Genomic DNA, 23,122 nt, shown 5'->3' on the forward strand with positions numbered 1-23,122 from the left:
ACTGAGATGGAAGCTTTATGATCCCGTAAGGTTTTCAAACTCCCCTGATGCCAGATCCCAATCCCACAGGCAATTGGGGGTCACAGCAAGAAACCATGAAGGGGGCATTAGAAAAGAGTGGGTTCTCCGGAACATGATCTGACACCTTGCACTTCCCTGCAGGTGTGGCTGACACATAGGCTTTCAGAGCTCCAGAAGGACCCCAGGATGGGAGGCTTGTGGGACCCATGTGCTACAAATAGGTGCCCCTAAACAGGCTCTTTGCCCCTCCTTTCTTTCTTTCTTTCTTTCTTTCTTTCTTTCTTTCTTTCTTTCTTTCTTTCTTTCTTTCTTTCTTTCTTTCTTTCTTTCGAAGTCTGAAGATGAGCTGGGACAATCAGGATCTGACAACCCCAGAAAAGAAGGTTTAAACCCCACCCCCCAAAATAAGCAGTTAAACCAACTGATTGCATCCAATGTTATTTTACTGTAAGAGTATATTGGGTAAAGTCTTTTATGAAAGGTTGCAATGCATTGAACTTACTAGTAATTACGAGCTATGAATGCAGCTTATGGTTATGAATGGACGTACTGTATCTATAGAACATTGTAATTGTAACTGTGGTGCAACTTTCAGCATCGCCTCACAATAGGGTGAGGAGCCATCAGGCACAAAGGAGCCACCCCCACAACCAGACCAGACCAAGCCATTCTCCAGTTCAGGAAAAAACCACGTGGAACCATCAAAGGAAATGGGAACAGCATGAAACAGAAAAGAAAATCCCAGTCTTTGGAACCCAAGAAAAGAGGGAGTTTTCCCCTAGTAACTGAAGAAAAATCCTACAAACTCTTTTAAAATGGAAGGAGTTTGTACTAAAGTTCATCCAGAACTTGGGAGATGGTCTCAAGGTGGAAGGCTGCCCATGAGTGCTGGATCCCTCCTATAGCTAGGGGCTATGCTGGGAAACTGTTTGAAGGCGAGAAGTAACTCTGATTAGAAAAGGGATTTTATCCAGTATGAAAGTGTAAAGCCTTAGGTTGTCTTTATGTGTCTTTTCTGTCTGTTCGCTTTCCACTTACCAGTTCATCTCTCAATCTGGCGCTTTTCTTTGAAATAAACTTTTTATTGATTTCTCTCCCAAGCTGGTCTCTAGTGTGCAACCTGGGGAGGGGGGGGGGTGTTGTGCCCAAGGGACCCAATAACTGGGACAGCTGCTCTCCCACCTTTGGACTGGAAGGACTATTGGTGTCACCATTCAAAGAGTAACTGGACTGGTAAGAGCCAGGGTGAGCTGGCTACCGGTGTCAGGGAACCGAACCAGAGCTGCACAGCACAAAGGCCACCAAAGCTACAGGGCAGGCAGTGACAGAACCCCTCTGTGGTCTGGGTGAACCCAAAACTTCACACTAGCTCAATATTATACCTGCAGTGACACAAGCGTGTGCCAACAATGGAAACAGCTTCCTTGTAGAATGAAGAGAACAAGCCAGAGTAATCCAGACTGCTGCTTTCCCATCCTACAGATGTGGAGAGCACGCGCCAGGGGCTGAATGCAACACCACTAAATAGCCACCGAGTCAGAGAAAAGAGTCCCCTGACCCATCCTCCCTCGCTCACGGGGGCCGTTCTTTAAGGGGATCCTGCTGCACTGGCTGTGTCTCTTGTTTATGGCCTTTTCTGCCACCGTTCTCCAAATCGTGGTGCAGGTCGGAGAACGCGGGGCAGTGACAGAGGTGAGCTCTTTATTAGCAGTGAACCAGGCTGACGCAGACAAGTCTGCACTAGCTCCAGCAGCAGTGACATTTTCAATATGCCCACTGAGGTGTCTTCAAGCCTAACGGCTTGGGGTTGAGCCTGCTGCACTAGCTTGGCTGTGCTCTGGTGCTCGGCCTTTAGTACTACTGGAATGTATCACTTCAAGCCCTCACTCCCTCAGTATTGTAGAGCGTCCGCTGGCCTGTTTGAGCTCGTGTGAGCACAGCTCTGCAGTCCTCATTCCAGTGCTGGGTTGGGGTTATTGTTCAGGAGGTACCGTATCAAAGAAAGAGAGAGAGAAAGAGAGAGATTGCTTCTTCTCACCTTTAGAGAGAGAGTTTCTTCTCATCTCTAGACCCTTGTCTATTACAACCTGACCTGATCTTTAGAGAGTTCTGCTCTGCCCCTTTTTCCACTGATGTAATTGTTTGGATTTTTTAAAAAAATCAAGATACAAAATAGAAACCATAGACTCATTCACTCTGGGTCTCACTATCAGAGAATGGCAGGTGCTGCAGATACCCGACTTACCTGCAAAAAAACATCGGATTTGAGCTGTTTTGTTGGTGAGAACACAGATGTCCTTCTCCATATTTCTGAATGGCAGTAATTCCAATCCCTCATCAGTAAATTGCTGGTTAACAGCCATCAAGCCCAGCTGGTTGGTATTATTCCTTAGACTGTTAGCCAAAGGTACTTCACTGCCGTACACCATGCTGCCATCAAGGAAGGATGTGAGTGCATTGATCTGGTTTCGAATGGCTCTGCCCATGGTGCATGCAGGGGCTGAGCGGGTGAATGGAATGCAGTCACTTTGGTTTTTAATTCGTGGATCGTTGGGTGGAATCTACAGCAAGAGATGAACGGGATTAATTACCACTGAGTGCAGAAGCCATTCTCCGTCCCGGAGCAGCATTTCCTGCCCTGCCCCATACTGAAACAGCCTCAGTTTCTTGTTAGATTTAAGCTATGGCTACACATAGAGTGCTTTGTTAATCCAGTCTCAAGGTGACAAAGGCCTGGGTCACTGCAACAAGCAGAGAAATGCTCACAATCTTATGGGCAGGTGCAGAAAGGAAAACATCTTGCTCGTCACTGCTCTTGTGTGACCATCCAACAGCCAAACAGGGAGCATAATGAAGGCCTCCATCAAGGATCATTCCCACTCTTCATCAAGAGCCTGGGTCTGGGGGTGCTGAGGGCACTCACTGCCCATAGGAGGGCCTCGTTCACTGCAATCTGGGATGCAGGGGTAATGAAATGGGGGTTTCCTTATTCTATGACTGTACTTAGCCTGCCCTGATTGAAGGATCTCCATAACTTGAACCTGCCTCACTAAATATGGGGGAATGATGCCAAATCCAAGTAAAAGAGAGAGGGGGCAGGGACAGTGTTCCTACCTGGTGGTGAGGACTCTGTTTAAGGATCTTAGATGCCACTGGATCCTCACTTTCCGGTATGTAAAGAGAGAGCTGAGGAGAGAGTCTGTGTCTCATCCCAGTGATCACTAGAGCTGAAATTGTTGACCGGCTGGCCTGTGGGGCTGCGCTGAGAGCCAGTGTGGGGCAGGGTTGTGGGGAAAGACAATGCAGAGGAGGCAGCAGCAGTGAAGTTCCCCATTACCTGGTGAAATCACGAAGAGCTGGGCTGCCTGGTGGAAGCTGCGAAGGCGGCAGTGCGGCTGCAGGCTGTGGGGCGGAGGGGTGCAGTGTAAAAGGGGCCCCTGCCAGCAGGCTGAGGGCTGAGATTACTCCTAGCTGGGCTAGGTGGGGCTCGTGGGGTGAGAGATGCAACAGCAGCAGAGCGGCGACAGAGGTGCAGGGGTGAAAGATGGCAGCAGCAGCAAAGCAAGACATGCACTCCAAGGGCTGTCGATGAACCCTCCTGCTGCACCCCTGGATTCTGGCCCTTTGCTGCCCTCAGCCAACAGCCCTGCATGGGGTGCAGCAGAGTGGAAGAGGGAGTGGCATGCTGTCACGGGACACTTGTTCATGGGACTTTCACCCCACAAAGTGGGAAACTGAGGCAAAGGACAATGCCCAAGACACTGCGGAGCACGTGTTTTATTTATTGTTTGCAGACTATCAAATCATTGTTCCTATTTTCCCCTAATTAATGCTGGTTTTCCTCTCATCTTAATAGAAGATTTATTTGTGCTGTACACAGATTCAGTGCCTGTGACTGGGGAAGTATTGCCTCTTAGGGGTGCCCAGGGGAGATACATAGTTTTTCAGGGTTTCTGACTGGGGGCTTAAGATGGTTTTGTTTTGTAATTCTAAGAGGAACCCCAGGAAATTATACCCGGCCCTTATTGCTGTTAACAACACCTGGCAGAAGGGTTACATCAAGATCTCTCCCTCCCCCGACACACTTCCCCTGGTCAGCGGAGGCTTCTGAGTTGAAGAGTGATCAGTATAACAGAGAGAGGTGTCTGAGTGTTCTCCCTTAGGGCACTGTGTGAGGAGGTGTTTTACTTCTCTTTCCATTATGGTGTCGCAGGGACACATGATTTGATTGGGAGTAATTGACAGGTCTTTTTAAGAACATCAGAGCAGCCATACTGGGTCAGACCAATGGTCCATCTAGCCCAGTATCCTGTCTTCCGGCAGTAGCCAGTGCCAGGTGCCCCAGAGGGAATGAACAGAACAGGGCAACTATTGAGTGATCATCCTCTGTTATCCAGTCCCAGATTCTGGTAGCCAAAGCTTCAGGAACACCCAGAGCATGGGGTTGCATCCCTGGCCATCTTGGCTAATTGCCATTCATGGACTTGTGCTCCATGAACTTCTCTAATTCTTTGTTGAACCAATTTATGCCTTCACAACATCTGGCAACAAGTTCCACAGGTTGACTGTGCGTTGTATGAAGAAATAATTCTTTTGGTTGTTTTAAACTTGCTGGCTATTAATTTCATTGGGTGACCCCTGATTCTTGTTTTATGTGAAGGAATAAATAACACTTCCTTATTCACTGTCTCCACACCTTTCATGATTTTACAGAGTTCTATCATATCTCCCATTAGTCGTCTCTTTTCCAAGCTGAAAAGTACCAGTCTTATTAATCTCTCCTCAATGGAAGCTGTTCCATACTCCTCATAGTTTTTGTTGCCCTTCTCTGTACCTTTTCCAATTCTAATATATCTTTTTTGAGATGGGGTGACCAGAATTGCACACAGTAATCAAGATGTGTGTATGCCATGGCATTATGATATTTAGTGTCTTATCTATTCCTTTCCTAATGGTCCCTAACATTCTGTTTGCTTTTTTGACTACCGCTGCACATTGAATGGATGTTTTCAGAGAACTATCCACAATAACTCCAAGATCTCTTTTTTGACTGGTAACAGACCATTTAGATCTAATCACTTTGTATGGAATTATGTTTTCCAAGGTGCATTACTTTGCATTTATCTACATTTTGCATTTCATCTGCCATTTTGTTGCCCAATCACCCAATTTAGTGAGTCTCTTTGTAACTCCTCACAGTCTGCTTTGGACTTAATGATCTTGAGTAATCTTGTATCGTCTTCAACTTCCCACCTAGAATCATAGAATCATAGAATACCAGGGTTGGAAGGGACCTCAGGAGGTCATTTAGTCCAAACCCCTGCTCAAAGCTGGACCAATCCCCAACTAAATCATCCCAGCCAGGGCTTTGTCAAGCCTGACCTTAAAAATATCTTAGGAAGGAGATTCCCCCCCCCCCCCCCCAGGTAACGCATTCCAGTGTTTCACCACCCTCCTAGTAAAAAAGTTTTTCCTAATATCCAAACTAAACCTCTCCCACTGCAACTTGAGACCATTACTCCTCGTTCTGTCATCAGCTACCACTGAGAACAGTCTAGAGCCATCCTCTTTGGAATCCCCTTTCAGGTAGTTGAAAGCAGCTATAAATCCCCCCTCATTCTTCTCTTCTGCAGACTAAACAATCCCAGTTCCCTCATAAGCCTCTCCTCATGTGTTCCAGTCCCCTAATCATTTTTCAGAGTAACAGCCGTGTTGGTCTGTATTCGCAAAAAGAAAAGGAGTACTTGTGGCACCTTAGAGACTAACCAATTTATTTGAGCCTAAGCTTTTGTGAGCTACAGCTCACTTAATCGGATGCATCCGATGAAGTAAGCTGTAGCTCACAAAAGCTTATGCTCAAATAAATTGGTTAGTCTCTAAGGTGCCACAAGTACTCCTTTTCTTTTTGCTAATCATTTTTGTTGCCCTCCGCTGGACTCTTTCCAATTTTTCCACATCCTTCTTGTAGTGTGGGGCCCAAAACTGGACACAGTACTCTAGATGAGGCCTCACCAATGTCGAATAGAGGGGAACAATCACCTCTCTCGATCTGCTGGCAATGCCCCTACGTATACATCCCAAAATGCCATTGGCCTTCTTGGCAACAAGGGCACACTGTTGACTCATATCCAGCTTCTCGTCCACTGTAACCCCTAGGTCCTTTTCTGCAGAACTGCTGCCAAGCCATTCAGTCCCTAGTCTGTAGCAGTGCATGGGATTCTTCCATCCTAAGTGCAGTACTCTGCACTTGTCCTTGTTGAACCTCATCAGATTTCTTTTGGCCCAATCCTCTCATTTGTCTAGGGCCCTCTGTATCCTATCCCTACCCTCCAGCATATCTACCTCTCCTCCCAGTTTAGTGTCATCTGCAAACTTGCTGAGGGTGCAGTCCACACCATCCTCCAGATCATTTATGAAGATATTGAACAAAACCGGCCCCAGGACCGACCCTTGGGGCACTCCACTTGATACCGGCTGCCAACTAGACATGGAGCCATTGATCCCTACCCGTTGAGCCCGACAATCTAGCCAGCTTTCTATCCACCTTAGAGTCCATTCATCCAGCCCATACTTCTTTAACTTGCTGGCAAGATTACTGTGGGAGACCGTGTCAAAAAGTTTGCTAAAGCCAAGGAACACCACATCCGCTGCTTTCCCCTCATCCACAGAGCCAGTTATCTCGTCATAGAAGGCAATTAGATTAGTCAGGCATGACTTGCCCTTGGTGAATCCATGCTGACTGTTCCAGATCACTTTCCTCTCCTCTAAGTGCTTCAGAATTGATTCCTTGAGGACCTGTTCCATGATTTTTCCAGGGACTGAGGTGAGGCTGACTGGCCTGTAGTTCCCAGGATCCTCCTTCTTCCCTTTTTTAAAGATGGGCACTACATTAGCCTTTTTCCACCTCTCTGTTTATCCCTTTTTCCAGATAATTTATGAATGTGTTGAACAGCACTGGTCCCAGTACAGACCCCTGGGGGACACCACTATTTCTTTCTCTCCATTCTGAAAACTGACCATTTATTCCTACGCTTTGTTTCCCGTCTTTTAACCAAAAAGAAAAGGAGTACGTGTGGCACCTTAGAGACATTGGTTAGTCTCTAAGGTGCCACAAGTACTCCTTTTCTTTTTGCGAATACAGACTAACATGGCTGCTACTCTGAAACCTGTCTTTTAACCAGTTACTGATCCATAAGAGGACCTTCCCTCTTATTCCTAGTCTGCTTATTTTGCTTAAGAGCCTTTGGTGATGGACCTTGTCAAAGGCTTTCTGAAAGTCCAAGTACACTATATCCACTGGATTACCCTTTTCCACATGTTTGTTGTCCCCCATCAAAGAATTCTAGTAGATTGGTGAGGCATGATTTCCCTTTACAAAAGCTGGGTTGACTCTTCCCCAACAAACTGTGTTCATCTATGTGTCTGATCATTCTGTTCTTTACTATAGTTTCAACCAACTTGCCTGATACTGAAGTTAGGCTTACTGGCCTGTAATTGCCATTGTAATTGCCTCTGGAGCCTTTTTAAAAAATTGGTGTCATATTACTATCCTCCAGTCATCTGGTACTGAGGCTGATTCAATAGATTACATACCACAGTTAATAGTTCTGCAATTTCACATTTGAGTTCCTTCAGAACTCTTGGGTGAATGCCATCTGTTCCTGGTGACTTATTACTATGTAATATTTTTTGATTTGTTCCAAAAACTCCTCTACTGACTCCTCAACCTGGAACAATTCCTCAGATTTGTCACCCAAAATGAATGGCTCAGGTATGGGAATCTCCCTGACATCCTCTGCGAAGAAGACTAATGCAAAGAATTCATTTAGCTTCTCCGCAGTGACCTTATCTTCCTTGAATGCTCCTTTAGAACCTCAATCGTTCAGTGGCCCCTCTGATTGTTTAGCAGCTTCCTGCTTCTGATGGACTTTAAAATATTGCTATTAGTTTGTGAGTCTTTTGCTAATTGCTCTTCAAATTCTTTTTTGCCCTGCCTAATTATACTTGGACACTTGACTTGCCAGAGTTTATGCTCCTTTCTGTTTTCCTCAGTAGGATTTGACTTTCAATTTTTAAAGGATGCCTTTTGCCTCTAACCGCTTCTTTTACTTTGTTGTTTAGCCACGGTGGCACTTTGTTGGTCCTCTTACTGTGTTTTTTAATTTGGGGTATACGTTTAATTTGAGCCTCTATTAGGGTGTTTATTTATCAGGTTATTTTTAAAGATTTTCAAGGGTTCCCAGAGTATCAGACCAGCACTCGTTATTGTAGTTGGTAAAACATCCAAACAAACAAATAAATAAATAAATATAATGTATGAGTTAGCACAAGCCTACAAGGGGATTATGACATTCCAGACCAAAAATTAAGACAAAATTAATATTGTAAAGTGAATCACTCAAAAGTTGGGAAATTCCAAATTTAAGGGAGACTATGCCCATTTGAATTTATATGACACAGTCTCTGCCTATGTGATCATAAACTATTATTAGCCTAATGCCAGGTCGTACATCTAGGAACAAAGAGTATAGGGCATAATTACAAGGTGAGACTGAGCTCTGGAAATAAAATGACAGTGGAAAAGAGTTAGGGCTCCTGGTGGAGACCAGCTGTCCATGAGCTCCCAGTGCAATGTTCTGTCTGAGAGGGCTAATGCGACATATCTGAGCAGGACAATATCAATTAGAGAGGTGTTACCACTGTGTACAGCATTATTGAGACCATTACTGAATACTGTGTGCAGTTTTGGTGTTCATACATTAAAAAAGGAAATTGTCAGATTGGAGAGGATTCAGAGAAGAATTATTTGACCTCTGGGAGCTGCCTCGCAAGAAGAGTTTAAAGGAGAGAAGAGAAGGTTAAGAGGTGACTTGATTACAGTTTATAAGAACTCATATGAGGAGAAGATGTCTGAGAGCAGGGGCACTTTAATCTAGCAGACAAAGCACAATGAGATCTAGTGACTGGAAGCAGAAGTTCTCTGGCCTGTGTTATACAGGAGGGCAGGCTAGATGATTATAATGTTCCCTTCTGGCCTTAAAATCTAAGAAACAACACTCCCACTCTCCTCTTAGTCATACCAACATGCCCTTTGGGAGGGAGACTCACTTGCAGGTATCTGCCCATGGAAAAGGGCAGGGAGAAACTCTGACAAACCCAGTCCCTAGGAGAAATTGATCAAGGGTAATGATCTGGATGATGGGATGGATTGCACCCTCAGCAAGTTCGTGGATGACACGAAGCTGGGGGGAGAGGTAGATACAATGGAAGGTCGGGATAGGGTCCAGGGTGACCTAGACAAATTGGAGGATTGGGCCAAATGAAATCTGATGAGGTTCAACAAGGACAAGTGCAGAGTCCTGCACTTAAGACGGAAGAATCCCATGCACCGCGCTACAGACTAGGGACCGAATGGCTCGGCAGCAGTTCTGCAGAAAAGGACCTAGGGGTGACAGTGGACGAGAAGCTGGATATGAGTCAACAGTGTGCCCTTGCTACAAGAAGGCTAACGGCATATTGGGCTGCATTAGTAGGAGCATTGCCAGCAGATCGAGGGACGTGATTATTCCCTTCTATTCGGCACTGGTGAGGCCACATCTGGAGTACTGCATCCAGTTTTGGGCCCCCCCCACTACAGAAAGGATGTGGACAAATTGGAGAGAGTCCAGTGGAGGGCAATGAAAATGATCAGGGGGCTGGGGCACATGACGTATGAGGAGAGGCTGAGGGAACTGGGATTGTTTAGTCTGCAGAAGAGAAGAATGAGGCGGGATTTGATAGTTGCTTTCAACTACCTGAAGGGGGGTTCCAAAGAGGATGGAGCTTGGCTGTTCTCAGTGGTGGCCGATGACAGAACAAGGAGCAATGGTCTCAAGTTGCAGTGGGGGACGTCTAGGTTGGATATTAGGAAAAACTATTTCACTAGGAGGGTGGTGAAACACTGGAATGGGTTACCTAGGGAGATGGTGGGATCTCCATTCTTAGAGGTTTTTAAGGCCTGGCTTGACAAAACCCTGACTGGGATGATTTAGCTGGGGTTGGTACTGCTTTGAGCAGGGGGTTGGACTAAGTGACCTCCTGAGGTCTTTTCCAACCTTAATCATCTATGATTCTATTATTCTAAGGCGAGGTGCCCCCTCACTCGTCTGTTCCCTCCAGGAGAAATCCTGGCAGTACCTTGATGGGGAAGCAAGGTGGTTTTTTGGCACAGCTGGTCTGACAGTCCGTTCTGCTGCTGAAAGTGACTGTTGCTGGAGTCGCAGGGCCAAAGTCCATGTCATGGTCAATAAACTGGCCCCACTGCATGAAGATGAGTGCTCTGTTCTGATCCGATACGAGCTGCTCAGTGGGAAAGCATACAATCTTGTTTGAAACTTCTCGCACCTGGAGGGATTAAAGCAGAGAGTGTGTGTGTATAATAAGATGGGCTAGGAACATGTGTTCTGTAGACAAGATTGGGGAGTGGGAGGTCAATTTCCCATGCCATCAACAGGTGTCTAAGTGAGATGGAAGCTGCTCCAATTTCCTTTTTAAAAACACAAAAGTTTAAACGGTGAATTCTTTGTTTAATTTTCCTGCCGGCACCGTTCTGGACTCCCTTACTAGAGGGCTCTAACTCTTCATTTGCCATCTCTGTTCAAGTCTGTTCAGCTCTGAACACACACTACAATACTCCACACATAATGCTCCTTCATTCATGGAGCTCAAAGAGCCTCACCAGTGCTTAATTTGTAATGAAAGAGGTGCTGGGGCTCAAGCAATTGTTTTAATTTCATAACTGACATGGCAAGCCCAGAGGTGCCAGGGCTGTGAACTGCCAGGCCCAGAGGTGCTGGGGCTGTGAACTGCCAAGCCCAGAGGTGCCGGGGCTGTGAACTGCCAGGCCCAGAGGTGCTGGGGCTGTGAACTGCCAAGCCCAGAGGTGCCGGGGCTCAGCCCTGGCAAGCCCTTGCACAATTATGCACTGAGCCTCACAAAGATGGTCAAACTTTATCAACCCTTCACAGACTGGGAACTGAAGAAAACAAAGATTGAAGTCACTGTTTTGAAATGGGGGTGTCAGAAATGAGTACCTATTGAAAACCTTTGAGAGTCAGGTGCCTCAATTTCGGCACAGACATTTGAAAACACTGACCTTCACCCCTTTGGTTTCCGTTACCATTTCTGTGAAAGAGAGGCAATGTTAGTTCCTTCCCATGTGGACGAGAGAGTCAGGCCTGCCTACCTACCTACATAAGTCTGTGTAAAGGAGGAAAGTATGAAGGCCAGGCAGCGGAAGAACTACCCTCTTAGTCTTTTAATGGAATTTCTTAGGTTTTGTTTTAAAAGGAATTCCATAATCTGGACCTATCTGGCCAGCTCCCAGGCCTCTGCTGGCCTGCCCTGTGCTGCAAAGCACACATTGAATGAGACAAGACTTCACTGAAGCCCTTGCCTTATTTAATGTGCACTTTAGAAGATGCACATGTTCACTACATATTAAATTAGCTGAGTGCCTTGTCTAGTCCAGGATTTAAGGTGTGATGTTAGCACCTGTTAGATAATATGTTCCAATTAATACATTTTAAAAGCCTAATGTAGACATGGCTCACACAGCCTTTACCACGGGGATGGGGAGGGAAGCCAATGTAACACGTTTTCAGTGATAAACTACCTTATCTACACTAGACTTTTAGAACGTTAGAACATGTAATTTTCAATCCCTAAGAACCTTTCTTTTAGTAACTTTATCTAGGACGTATACGAAATCTTACAAATCATTACCAAGCAAGTACCAAAAATACTCTATTTACAAATACAAAAGTGGACCTGCTTTTGCCAAGAGAGACATTATCCATTGGGCAAGGATAGTGTTCCTCCTTTTATACACCATGAATGCATAAAATAATGGATTTTTTTTTGATAATAGTTTATAGTAAATATCTGGGTTAGATACAAACAATATTGCATCTCTGTTTGCTGCCTTCACACATCTCAGACTGGAGAACCTAGGCTCCATTGGCTTTCACTGCTGCTTTTGTTCTGGGAGAGGGAACAATGATTCATTTAAGGCAATGGAGGCCAGTGCCAATGTTCATATGGGACAAAGTTCTGAATAAAAAATGCCACTCTGTCCTGTAAAACCCTTTTCCTCATCTGGAGATAACAAGAGAAGCACGTCCCCTTTAGCTCTGGCACTATGAATTACTCCAAATACTATACAAATATTACTTGACCTTTGTAAAGTCGTTAATTAATCCAGTTTGATCTGAATGTATATAAATCCCCTTCAGTTCTTCAAATAAAGAACAGTTTGGTGTGAATCTGGGCCTATCAGATCTGCATGAGGGAAGGGCTTCCCTTTTTCCCATGTTAGGGAGACCTAAAATAGCAGCTTCTTTCATAGATTTTGGAAGTTCCTCCCCTAACACAGCAGCATTAAAGGATCAACTGATATCTCCTTAATAGCTTTATAAAATTCTGCTGGAAATTTACAAGGCCTTGGAGTTTTCCACTTTTTAAATTTCCTCTGTTATTTCTTCTCCTAAAATTTCTCTGTCAGTCTCCTGTGTCTTTGGCAGCTACTTCCCACTGCCCGTTACTTCCAGATATTTTTGATAAAAAAATAAAACTTGAAGTATCTGAAGTATAGAGGTTATTCTAATAACAGCAAAAGCAGCACATACTTCGTAGCAGTGTGTAACTATCTTTTGCTGAGCATTTTTAACTGGGGGGATAGTGTATTGCTCTTTAATCCTTTGAGCTTTTAAGCATCGAGTTATCACATTTACTTCCTTTTTCATAGAAAAGCCTCTTTATACAAGTAAGGGCTTGTTTAGGGACATCTCCCATAAACTTATTCACTTCCCTCCCTATTATTAGTTAGCTGGTGATATGTTGTTCTGAGCCTGCACTTTTATGAATCTGTCACAGATTTTTGGAACATAGGAAGTGCCAGACTAGGTCAGACCAATGGTCCATCTATCCTGTCTTCTGACAGTGACCAAAGCCAGATGCTACAGAGGGAATGAACAGAACAGGGCAATTATCCAGTGATCCATCCATTGTTGTCCACCCCAGTTTCTGGCAGTCAGAGGTTTAGGGACACCCAGGGCATGGGGTTGCATCCCTGACCATCTTGGCTAATAGCCATTGATGGGCCTGTCCTGCAGGAACTGATCTAATTCTATTCTGAACCCAGTTATACTTTTGGCCTCTATCACATCCCCGGCAACGAATTCCACAGGGAATTCCACAGGGAATTCCACTATGCATTGTGTGAAGAAGTGCTTCCTTTGTTTGTTTTAAACCTGCTGCTTATTAATTCAGTTGGTGATCCCTGGTTCTTCTGTTATGTGAAGGGGAAAATAACACTTCCCTGTTCACTGTCTCTGCACCAGCCATGATTGTATAGACCTCTGTCATCTCCCCGCTCAGTCGTCTCTTTCCTAATCTGCACAGTCCCAGTCTTGTCAGTCTCTCCTCACACAGAAGCGGTTCCATACCCCTCATCATTTCTGTTGCCCATGTCTCTACCTTTTCCAAATCTAATACATCTTTTTTGAGGTGGGGATTACCAGAACTGCAGGCGGTACTCAAGGTGTATCATGAATTTATATAGTAGCATTATGATATTCTCTATTTTATTATTTATCCATTTCCTAATGGTTCCTAACATAGTGTTAGCTTTTTCGACTGCTACTGCACATTGAGTGGATGTTTTCAGGGAACTATCCACAATGACTCCAAGATCTCTTTCTTGAGTGGTAACAGCTCACTTAGATCCCGTCATTTTAGCTAACGTAAGCAATAGTTTACATACCCCTGTTAGTAGTCCTGCAATTTCATATTTGAGTTATTTCAGAACTCTTGGGCAAAAACCATCTGGTCCTGGTGACTTATTACTATTCAATTTATCAATTTCTTCCCAAACCTCCTCTAATGACGCTTCCATCTGGGACAGTTCCTCGGGTTTGTCACCTAAAATAATGTTACAGGGGTGGGAATCTCCCTCACCGTCTCTGCAGTGAACACTGATGCAAAGAATCCTTTAGCACCTCCATCATTCAGTGGCCTCACTGACTCTTTGCCAGGCTTCCCTCTTCTGATGTACCTTTCTATTTTCCTCAGAAGGATCTGACTTCCGATTTTTAAAAGATGTCTTTTTGACTGTAATCTCCTCTTTTACTTTGTTATTTAGCCATGGTGGCATTGTTTTGGTCCTATTATTGTTTATTTTTTGTATTTGGGGTATACATATAGTTTGAGCCTCTGCTGTGGTGTTTCAAAAAGTTTTCATGCAGATTGGAGGCATTTCACTTTAGTGACTGTTCCTTTAAATTTCTGTTTAACTGGCCTCCTCATTTTTGGGTAGTTCCTCTTTTGAAGTTAAATGCTTCTGTGATGGGTTTCTTTGGTATTTTCCCCCTACAAAGAAGTTAAATTTTATTATATTATAGATGCTATTACTAGGACCCTACCAAATTCACGGTCCGTTTTGGTCAATTTCACTGTCATAGGATTTTAAAAATTGTAAAATTCATGATTTCAGCTATTTAAATCTGAAATTTCACAGTGTTGTAATTGTAGGGTTCCGAGCCCAAAACCGGGGGGGGGGTCCACAGGATTACTGTGGGGGGGTTGTGGTACTGCTCCCCTGACTTCTGTGCAGCTGCTGGCGGCGGCGCTGCCTTCAGAGCTGGGCGGCTGGAGAGCAGCGGCGGCTGCTGGCCGGGAGCCCAGCTCTGAAGGCCGAGCCGCCGCCAGCAGCAGCAGCGCAGACGTAAGGAGGGCCTGGTCTGGGATCACCACCCTTCCTTCTGCGCTGCTGCTGGCGGGGCGCTGCCTTCAGAACTTGATGCCTGGCCAACAGCCACCGCTCCTGGCCGCTCAGCTCTGAAGGCAGCGCAGAAGGGTTGCAATACTGCGACCCCCCCCCCAAAAAAATAACCTTGTGACCCCCTGCAATGCCCTTTTGGGTCAGGACCCCCAATGCTGGTCTCCCCCATGAAATCTGTATAATATAGAGCAGTGGTTCTCAAACTTTAGCAACCCGAGGACCCCCATTTTGATTTAAAATAGTTGGGGACCCCCAAGCCTTCCCACTCAGCCCCAGGACTCTCCCTCACTCCACCCCTTCCCCCAAGATCCTGCCTCTTCCTGCCGCCCGCTCACTCCATCCCCCCTCCCTCCATCACTTACTTTCACCAGGCTGGGGCAGGGAGTTGGGGTGCAGGCTCTGGAAGGGAGTTTGGGTGCAGGAGGGGGATGAGGGGTGCAGGCTCTGGGAGAGAGTTTGGGTGTGGGAGGGGCCTCAGGGCTGGGGCAGGCGGTTGGGGTACAGGAGGGGCGAAGGGTTCAGGCTCTGGGAGGGAGTTTGGGTACAGGAGGGGCGAAGGGTTCAGGCTCTGGGAGAGAGTTTGGGTGTGGGAGGGGGCTCAGGGCTGGGGCAGGCAGTTGGGGTACAGGAGGGGGAAGGGTTCAGGCTCTGGGAGGGAGTTTGGGTGCAGGAGGGGGCTGAGGGGTGCAGGCTCTGGGAGAAGGGGCTCAGAGTTGGGGTAGGGGGTTGGTGCAGGAGAGGGTGAGGGGTGTGGGCTCTGGCCAGGTGGCGCTTACCTCAGGCAGCTCCTGAAAGTGACTGGCACAGCCCTCTGACAGCAGTTCCTAGGCCCACAGGCACTGCCCCCACAGCTCCCATTGGTTGCAGTTCCCGGCCAATGGGAGCTGCGGAGTCGGCACTCAGGACAGGAGCAACATGCAGTGACCCCCTGCTTCCCCCGCTAGGGGCCGCAGGGACATGCCAACCACTTCCGGGAGTGGCACGGAGCCAGGGCAGGCAGGGAGCCTGTCTTAGCCCCGCTGCGTGGCGGACTTTTAGCACCACTCAGGGAGGGGGAGGAGTTGAGGGAGGGAGGGGGAAGAGTTGATTAGCAGGGCTTACGGAGCCCATGGAGTACCTTCGGGGACCCCAGTTTGAGAAACTCTGGTATAGGGTAAAAGTACACAAAAGACCAGATTTCATGGGAGGAAACCAGCTTTCATGGTCCATGATTAATTTTGATGGCCGCGAATTTGGTAGGGCCCTAGCTATTACCAAATGGTTCAGATATATTCACCACTTGGGTCAGCTCCTGTGCACCACTTAGGACTCTCCCTTGTGGGTTTCAGAACTAGCTGCTCCAAAAAGAAGTCATTAATGGTGTGCAGAAAATTTAATGTCTACATCCCGGCGTGAGGTGACATGTCAATATGGGGTAGTTGAAATCCCCCATTATTATTGGGTTTTCTGTTTTTGTAGCCTCAATAATCACCACGAGCATTTCACAGTCATCATCACTATACTGGTCAGGTGGTTGGTAGTATATCCCTACTGCTATACTCTTATTATTCAAGCATGGAATTTCTATCCATAGAGATTCTATGGTGCTGTTTGACTCATTTCAGATTTTTACTACATTTCACTCTATGCTTTTTTCATGTATAGTGCCACTCCTCTTCCAGTGCAACCTACTCTGCGATGCCTATTATACCAATATCCTCATTTAATACCGGGCACTCTGTACCTCAAAGTAGCATCCTGGAACCCCCATATTCACCACTGTGATAGGATTATGATATGTTTTGTACAAACTATACCTTGTGAGGTATCATTTTAAAAGTCTTGATCTGCTGAACATTAATATCCTGTTGGAATGTATGTGCGATCATTGTATGGGAAGTTATTACGTATTGCTACCTGTGTTACTGGAATATGTTGTGAGGTTGGGAACACACACCGCCACCCTTTCAGCTGCAACAAAGAAGGGCCCAGACAGCATTAATGGCCCATCAGAAAAGAGTCCCCTATCCCAGAGATTCCTTAGAAAAGACATCTATGCAATGAGGACTGCTTGACCAATGGGGACTGCCTAACCCCCCCCCCATCACATCAGGGATCTTTCTAGCAGCTGGAAGAAGGTATAAAAGAGGGAGAGTGACATCATCACTTGGACTCTCCTTCACCCCGCCCCCAATTCAACACCTGGAATATCATCTGGAGGACAAAGACTTTGAACTAGGGAGATTGGTCCCAGATTGGAAGGATTTCAGTCTGTGTATTGAGGAACTGTAAACGTTAGGGTGTAAATCTGTTAATCTGTAAATCTGTTAGGGTGAGAAACCGTTTGATTCAAATCTTGTTTAGTCTGTTTAAGCTAGAATTTAGACTGCGTTTCTCTTTTTATTTCACTTAAAATTGATCTTTCTGCAGTTACTAAATCGGTTTTATATTTTATCTAAACCAGTGTGGTTTTGGTGGAAGTCCTTGGGAAATTTCCGCTCAGGTGAACAAGGGCTGTTGCATGCCCACTACACTTTTGTAGGACTGGCGAACTAATTAATGAGCTTACACCAGTCAGGCTTCTGACCAGTGCAAAATGGAAATAGTTCTGGGGTGTAGGGCTGGAGCTGGGGGGAATTGGCTGGAGCCTTTCTACTGATGGTTCATGAGTAGGGCCCTATCAAAGTCACAGCCCATTTTGGTCAATTTCATGTTCATAGGATTTTTAAAATAGCAAATTTCATGATTTCAGCTATTTAAATCGGAAATTTCAGTGTTGTAACTGTCGGGGTCCTGACCCAAAAGAAGTTGGAGGGGTCATAAGGTTATTGGTGGGGGGGTTGTGGTACTGCTACCCTTACTTCTGCACTGCTGCCGAGGGCGGCGGCGCTGCCTTCAGAGCTGGGCGGCCGGAGAGCGGCGGCTGCTGGCCGGGAGCCCAGCGCTGAAGGCCGAGCCGCCGCCAGCAGCAGCAGTGCAGAAGTACGGACGGGATGGGATGGGATGGCTTTACCACCTTACTTTTGCCTTGCTGCTGGCAGGGCGCCGCCTTCAGAGTTGGGCCCTCGCTCTCCAGCCACCCAGCTCTGAAGGCAGTGCAGAAGTAAGGGGGGCAATACCATGACCCACCACCCTAAAATAACTTTGTGACCCCCCTGAAACTCCCTTTCGGGTCAGGACCTGCAATGTAAGAAATGCTGGTCTCCCCCGTGAAATCTGTATAGTATAGGGTAAAAGCACACAAAAGACCAGATTTCACAGAGGGAGACCAGATTTCATGGTCCATGGTGCATTTTTCATGACCGCAAATTTGGTAGGAGCCTATTCATGAGTGGCTGGGAACTTGTTCAAGTAACTCAGGTGGGTGTGTCCCTGCCTGTGGATGGCTGTGTAAGTGCAGTACCTGTCCGAGGCTTGTAGCTTGACATTAGCGTCACTGTGTGAGAGACAGCCAGGCTGGTGGGTTTGAGAGCTCAGCGGTTCACAGTCCAGGCTGCACCCTGGGGACCTCGTCACACCCCCACTGTAGTGTTTAGAGTTCTTCCATTGCAGTAGAAGCACTTGTAAAATTTGTCAATATTTAGTTGTCTGCATTCATGTGGTATAACTGAATGAGATTCTATTTCACTTGAATGTTTTATCAACTTTATCAACTTCTATCTTCTCCTCTTTACTAGGATATCCCCATTAATAAATCCTTCCCTAAGGGATGTCTCTATTTGCACCGTGTGCTCCTCCGCACCTGTCAGCTTTCCCCCCAGCCCTTAGTTTAAAAAATCCCATATGAAGTTTTTAATTTTATATGCCAACAATCTGGTTCCATTTTGGTGTAGGTGGAGCCCCTCCTTCCTGTGTAGGCTCCTCCTTTCCCAAAATGTTCCCCAGTTCCAAATAAACCTAAATCTCTCCTCCCAACACCATTGTCTCATCTGCACATTGAGACCCTGCAGTTCTGCCTGTCTAACTGGCCCACGCACGGAACTGGAAGCATTTAAAAGAATGCCACCATGGAGGTCCTGAACTTTAATCTCTTACCTACCCCAGAACCTCTCTCCTCTCTTTCCCTACGTCACTGGTACCCACATGTACCATGACCATCGCTTCCTACCCAGCACTGCACATAAGTCCGTCTAGATGTCTCAAGAGGTCTGCAACCGTAGCACTCAGGAGGCAATTCACCATGCGGTTCTCTCGGTCATCACAAACCCAACTATCTATATTTCTAATAACTGAATCCCCATAACTATTATCTTTCTCTTCCTAATAACTGTTGTCCCCTCCCCCAGAAGGGTATCCTCAGTGCCAGAGGACACCACAACATCATCTGGAAGGAGGATCCCAACTAAAGGATTGTTTCCCTCTATCCCAGCTGATGTTCTCCACCCCCGAGACTTTCATCCTCCTCAACAGCACAGAGGCTGTCAGACTGGGGGTGGGACCCACTGTACTGTGCCCAGGAAAGTCTCATCTACGCACCTTTGTCTCCCTTCACTCCTCCCATTCAGCCATCCTGGTCTCAACAGCCCATGCTCTGTCTCCGAGGGTGAGGAGCTGCTTGCACCAAATGCACAAGGTGGATTTTGGAAAGTGGAATGAGCATTTCAGCTGAAATCCCCAGCTACCCCGAATTCCTGCCTTTCTGAGCGCTGCTGTCGTTACATCCCAGTGGAGCAGCTAAAGGCTCCCCACCCACCCTGAGGAGCACACGTGGACATACAGACACATACGCTTCCTTGCTGGGTATTTTAAAATATTTTTCTTCGGGGTTTTGTCCTTTAGAACTTTGCGCTCTGCTTTTTGGCAGGGTTAAGAGTCTCAAACTCAGGAGTTCAAAAATTATGAGTCAGGGCCTCAAAACTCATGAGACTGGCTGTGAAATCACAAGAATTTTTAAAATAGTGACTTTGGGGCCTTTTTCTTTTGCCTTCTGGGGGTTGGGCCATTAGGGTTCAGGGTTCTTAGCTCTTCCTGCCAGCATACACGCTAGAAACTCTTTTTAAAAAAATGAAAGCAGAGATTTTCATGACTTCAAGAGCTGGGGATTTAGAGAAACCACCCAGTATGATGACTCTCCTGATAAAATCGTGTGAGTCAGCAATACTGGGTTAAGTGGGTCTAGGGGGAAAAGATGGAGGCAGATTATTCTGCTTTCCACTCAGGCTTCAGACAGCCATTTTAGGGTACAGCAACACTTTGAGCTAAGGGTGATTCCCAGCTCTGATTGAGCCAACGTGCTAAAAACATAGTAGGCCATCACAGCGTGAGTAGCTAGCTGCACTGAGTACCTACCCTACCTACTGGGCAGCTAGCTTCTGCCTGCGCCTCTGCCTGCTACATCTCTTTTTAGCATACTAGCTCGATCAGATCTAGCCCTAGTACTTTGCCACGCACTGAGAATTACTCCTCCAGGCGGAAGTGCAGACCTAATGGCCTGCTGTTTCTTTCATTTTTCACTTTGGTCATTATGTGCTCAGCTTAGAGATGGCAAAAGGGTTACTGATTGTGGAGGACGTGTGCCATGGGGCCCCTGAGCTATCCTACCTCTGGCAAAACTCTGAGCTCCCTTCCTACTATTTTAATTCAAAGAATTGAATTGACAGTCCTTACCAATGGGAGAGAAAATCCAGAATAACAGATTCCTTCTGTCCAGCCACGAGGGATTGAAACACCATCTTCATACTCTTGAGGCAGCCATCGGCTATAGGCTCTGTTTGAAGCCCCTAAGGTAGGGCTTCTCCTGGGAGATGGAATGAAAGAATCTGTATTTACAATACAGCAAATTATGCCATCAACATCATCATAGAGCCTAGGAGCCTCAGTCACAGGCCAGAACATTGTGCTAGGCACTGTACAGACAGAACAAAAAGACAGTTCCTGCTCCAAGAAGATGACAGTCTAAGAATCAGACAAGAGACACCAAGTGGACACGAACAGGCCAGTGGAGGAGCACAAGGAAACAATCTGGGTCAGCATGACAAGCAGGGGCCTCAGCACACCAGCTGCCTAACCACTGCTGACTTTTTAGTAGGCGTCACTGCACAGGGGTGTGTTACGGAGGAACTGGAAGGAGGAAATGAGGTGGCATTGCTAATGCTTTTGGGAGCTCCTGCCATGGGTAAGGGGCAGTGTGGGGCAAAGCACAAAGCTTGTATGAGAAAGTCATGAGAGGCAGTGAAGGAGGGCATAGATGACAGATGAAGGCAGGAGTCGATAGTATGTAAAACACTGAGCAAAACCATTGCAAATGTTTCAGTGACACCCTGACACACAGCATCCTGGGGACAGACGAGACTATGAGCTGAAATCTGACCTCTGTTTTGGCATGGGTGTGACTTTCACTCTAGGGGTTTTCTAGAAACCAGCCTGATTGTGAGGCTTGAGCCAGCCAGGAACACATGAGGAGGAAATGCTGGCTATTGAGCCAGAGCTGGGCACAGAGCCAGCAGTGTAAAGGACTCTTCAGTGAGCTGCATTAACAAGAGTGTGTAGACACCAAATGCATGATCAGGCTCACCACTCCTGGTGGGGATTTTCCCCTGTGTACCCTGTGAGATTTCACCGGAACAGGCCTGGCTAGTGAGTTAGGAACATAAAAGCATAAGAACGGCCATACTGGGTCAAAGCAAAGGTCCATCTAGTCAAGTATCATGTCTTCTGACAGTGGCTAATGCCAGGAACTTCAGAGGGAATGAACAGAACAGGCAATCATTGAGTGATCCATCTGCTCTCGCCCATTCCCAGCTTCTGGCAAACATAGGTGAGGGACACCATCCCTGCCCATCCTGGCTAATAGCCATTGATGGACCTGTCCTCCATGAACTTATCTAGTTCTTTTTTGAACCCTGTTATAGTCTTGGCCTTCACAACGTCCTCTGGAAAGGAGTTCCACATGTTGACTGTGCGTTGTGTGAAAAAATACTCCCTTTTGTTTGTTTTAAACCTGTTGCCTATTAATTTCATTTGGTGACCCCTAGTTCTTGTGTTATGAGAGGGAGTAAATAACACTTCCTTATTTACTTTCTCCACACTAATCATAATTTTATAGACCTCTATCATATCCCCCTTTAGTCGTCTCTTTTCCAAGCTGAAAAGTCCCAGTTTTATTAATCTCTCCTCATATGGAAGGTGTTCCATGCCCCTAATCATTTTTGTTGCCCTTTTCTGAACCTTTTCCAGTTCCAATATATCTTTTTTGAGATGGGGCAACTACATCTGCAAGCAATATTCAAGATGTGGGCGTACCATGGATTTATATAGAGGCAATATGATATTTTCTGTCTTATTATCTATCCCTTTCTTAATGATTCCCAAGATTCAGTTTGCCTTTTTGCCACTGCACATTGAGTGGCTGTTTTCAGAGAACTATCAACAATGACTCCAAGATCTCTTTCTTGAGTGGTAACAGCTAATTTAGACCCCATCATTGTATCTGTATAGTTGGGATTAGATAGGAACGTATAGATAGGAAGTTACTCTAGTGTAGGGAGGACCTGCCATGCTCTCCTTGACAGCTAGCATCACCTGTTGTTGCATTCACCAGTGATTGTTCGGTAAGGGTTTGCTTCGTCACATGGTATATTCATATTTTGTTGGGCACATCCAGTAGCCTTGGAAATCAATTCCAGCTGAGCTGGGGTCAGCATGTCTGCAAGAGAATGCAAAGGCGGTTCAGCAACTTGGTGTGCTGGGACTGGTGCCCCAGAAATGGGGCGAGGCAAAGAATTCTTGGAGGCCACTTCTGCACTCTGTCAAATCACTTCCCCAGCTCACTGCTGCCCTCACCAGGATGCAGCCTGCTCTGGTCGCAGAGTTGCTGTCTGGACTCACAGTAGAACAGAGTGTGAAGCAGCTGGGCATGTTCACACAGACATCACCGGCTGACTTTGAAGCCTCACCTCTGCAGAGCGGGGAGGGAGATGCCAGAGTGAAGGGAAAGAAGGCGGTACCAGGGAAGAGTCCCCTTCCCATTCCATCCCACAGTTGGACAGTGGTTATACTTGACCCAAATTCTAGAAGAAAGTGTTGGGGGAGGGCGGGAAAGTTGACTTTCCCCTTCACACAAAGGAGCCTCTTGAACTACAACGCCTCCCCCTGCTTCTAGTCTCCCCAGGGGTTTGTGTCACCGAGGAAGCTATCTGAGTGACGAATGGGGAGATGCTAGCTCTGACGTGCATGACCTGACAGACAGACAGAAAGCTGCCATGTTTCATAGCTGGCCACTGCCTGGCAACAGACCCTTGCATGTACCTTGCAGCCACTCATCTTCTAGCTTTACAGGTGTATCTAATTAAGGGCCCAGTATTG

General features: G+C 46.4%; 1 protein-coding gene across 1 annotated transcript in view; it reads right to left on the minus strand.

Moving 5' to 3' along the window:
* Positions 1–23,122, minus strand: part of MPO (myeloperoxidase) — a 72,088-nt gene that overhangs the window by 23,618 nt on the left and 25,348 nt on the right. Inside the window, exons 5-8 of the mRNA XM_073315135.1 lie at positions 22,340–22,463; positions 20,426–20,555; positions 10,198–10,404; positions 2,267–2,582 (exon numbers count right to left, since the gene is read on the minus strand). Of these exons, the coding sequence (XP_073171236.1) occupies positions 2,267–2,582; positions 10,198–10,404; positions 20,426–20,555; positions 22,340–22,463 (777 nt within the window). The remainder of the gene's footprint in view (positions 1–2,266; positions 2,583–10,197; positions 10,405–20,425; positions 20,556–22,339; positions 22,464–23,122) is intronic.

This window comes from Lepidochelys kempii, chromosome 17 (assembly GCF_965140265.1).
Source record: "Lepidochelys kempii isolate rLepKem1 chromosome 17, rLepKem1.hap2, whole genome shotgun sequence".
Classification (NCBI taxonomy): Eukaryota; Metazoa; Chordata; order Testudines; family Cheloniidae; genus Lepidochelys; species Lepidochelys kempii.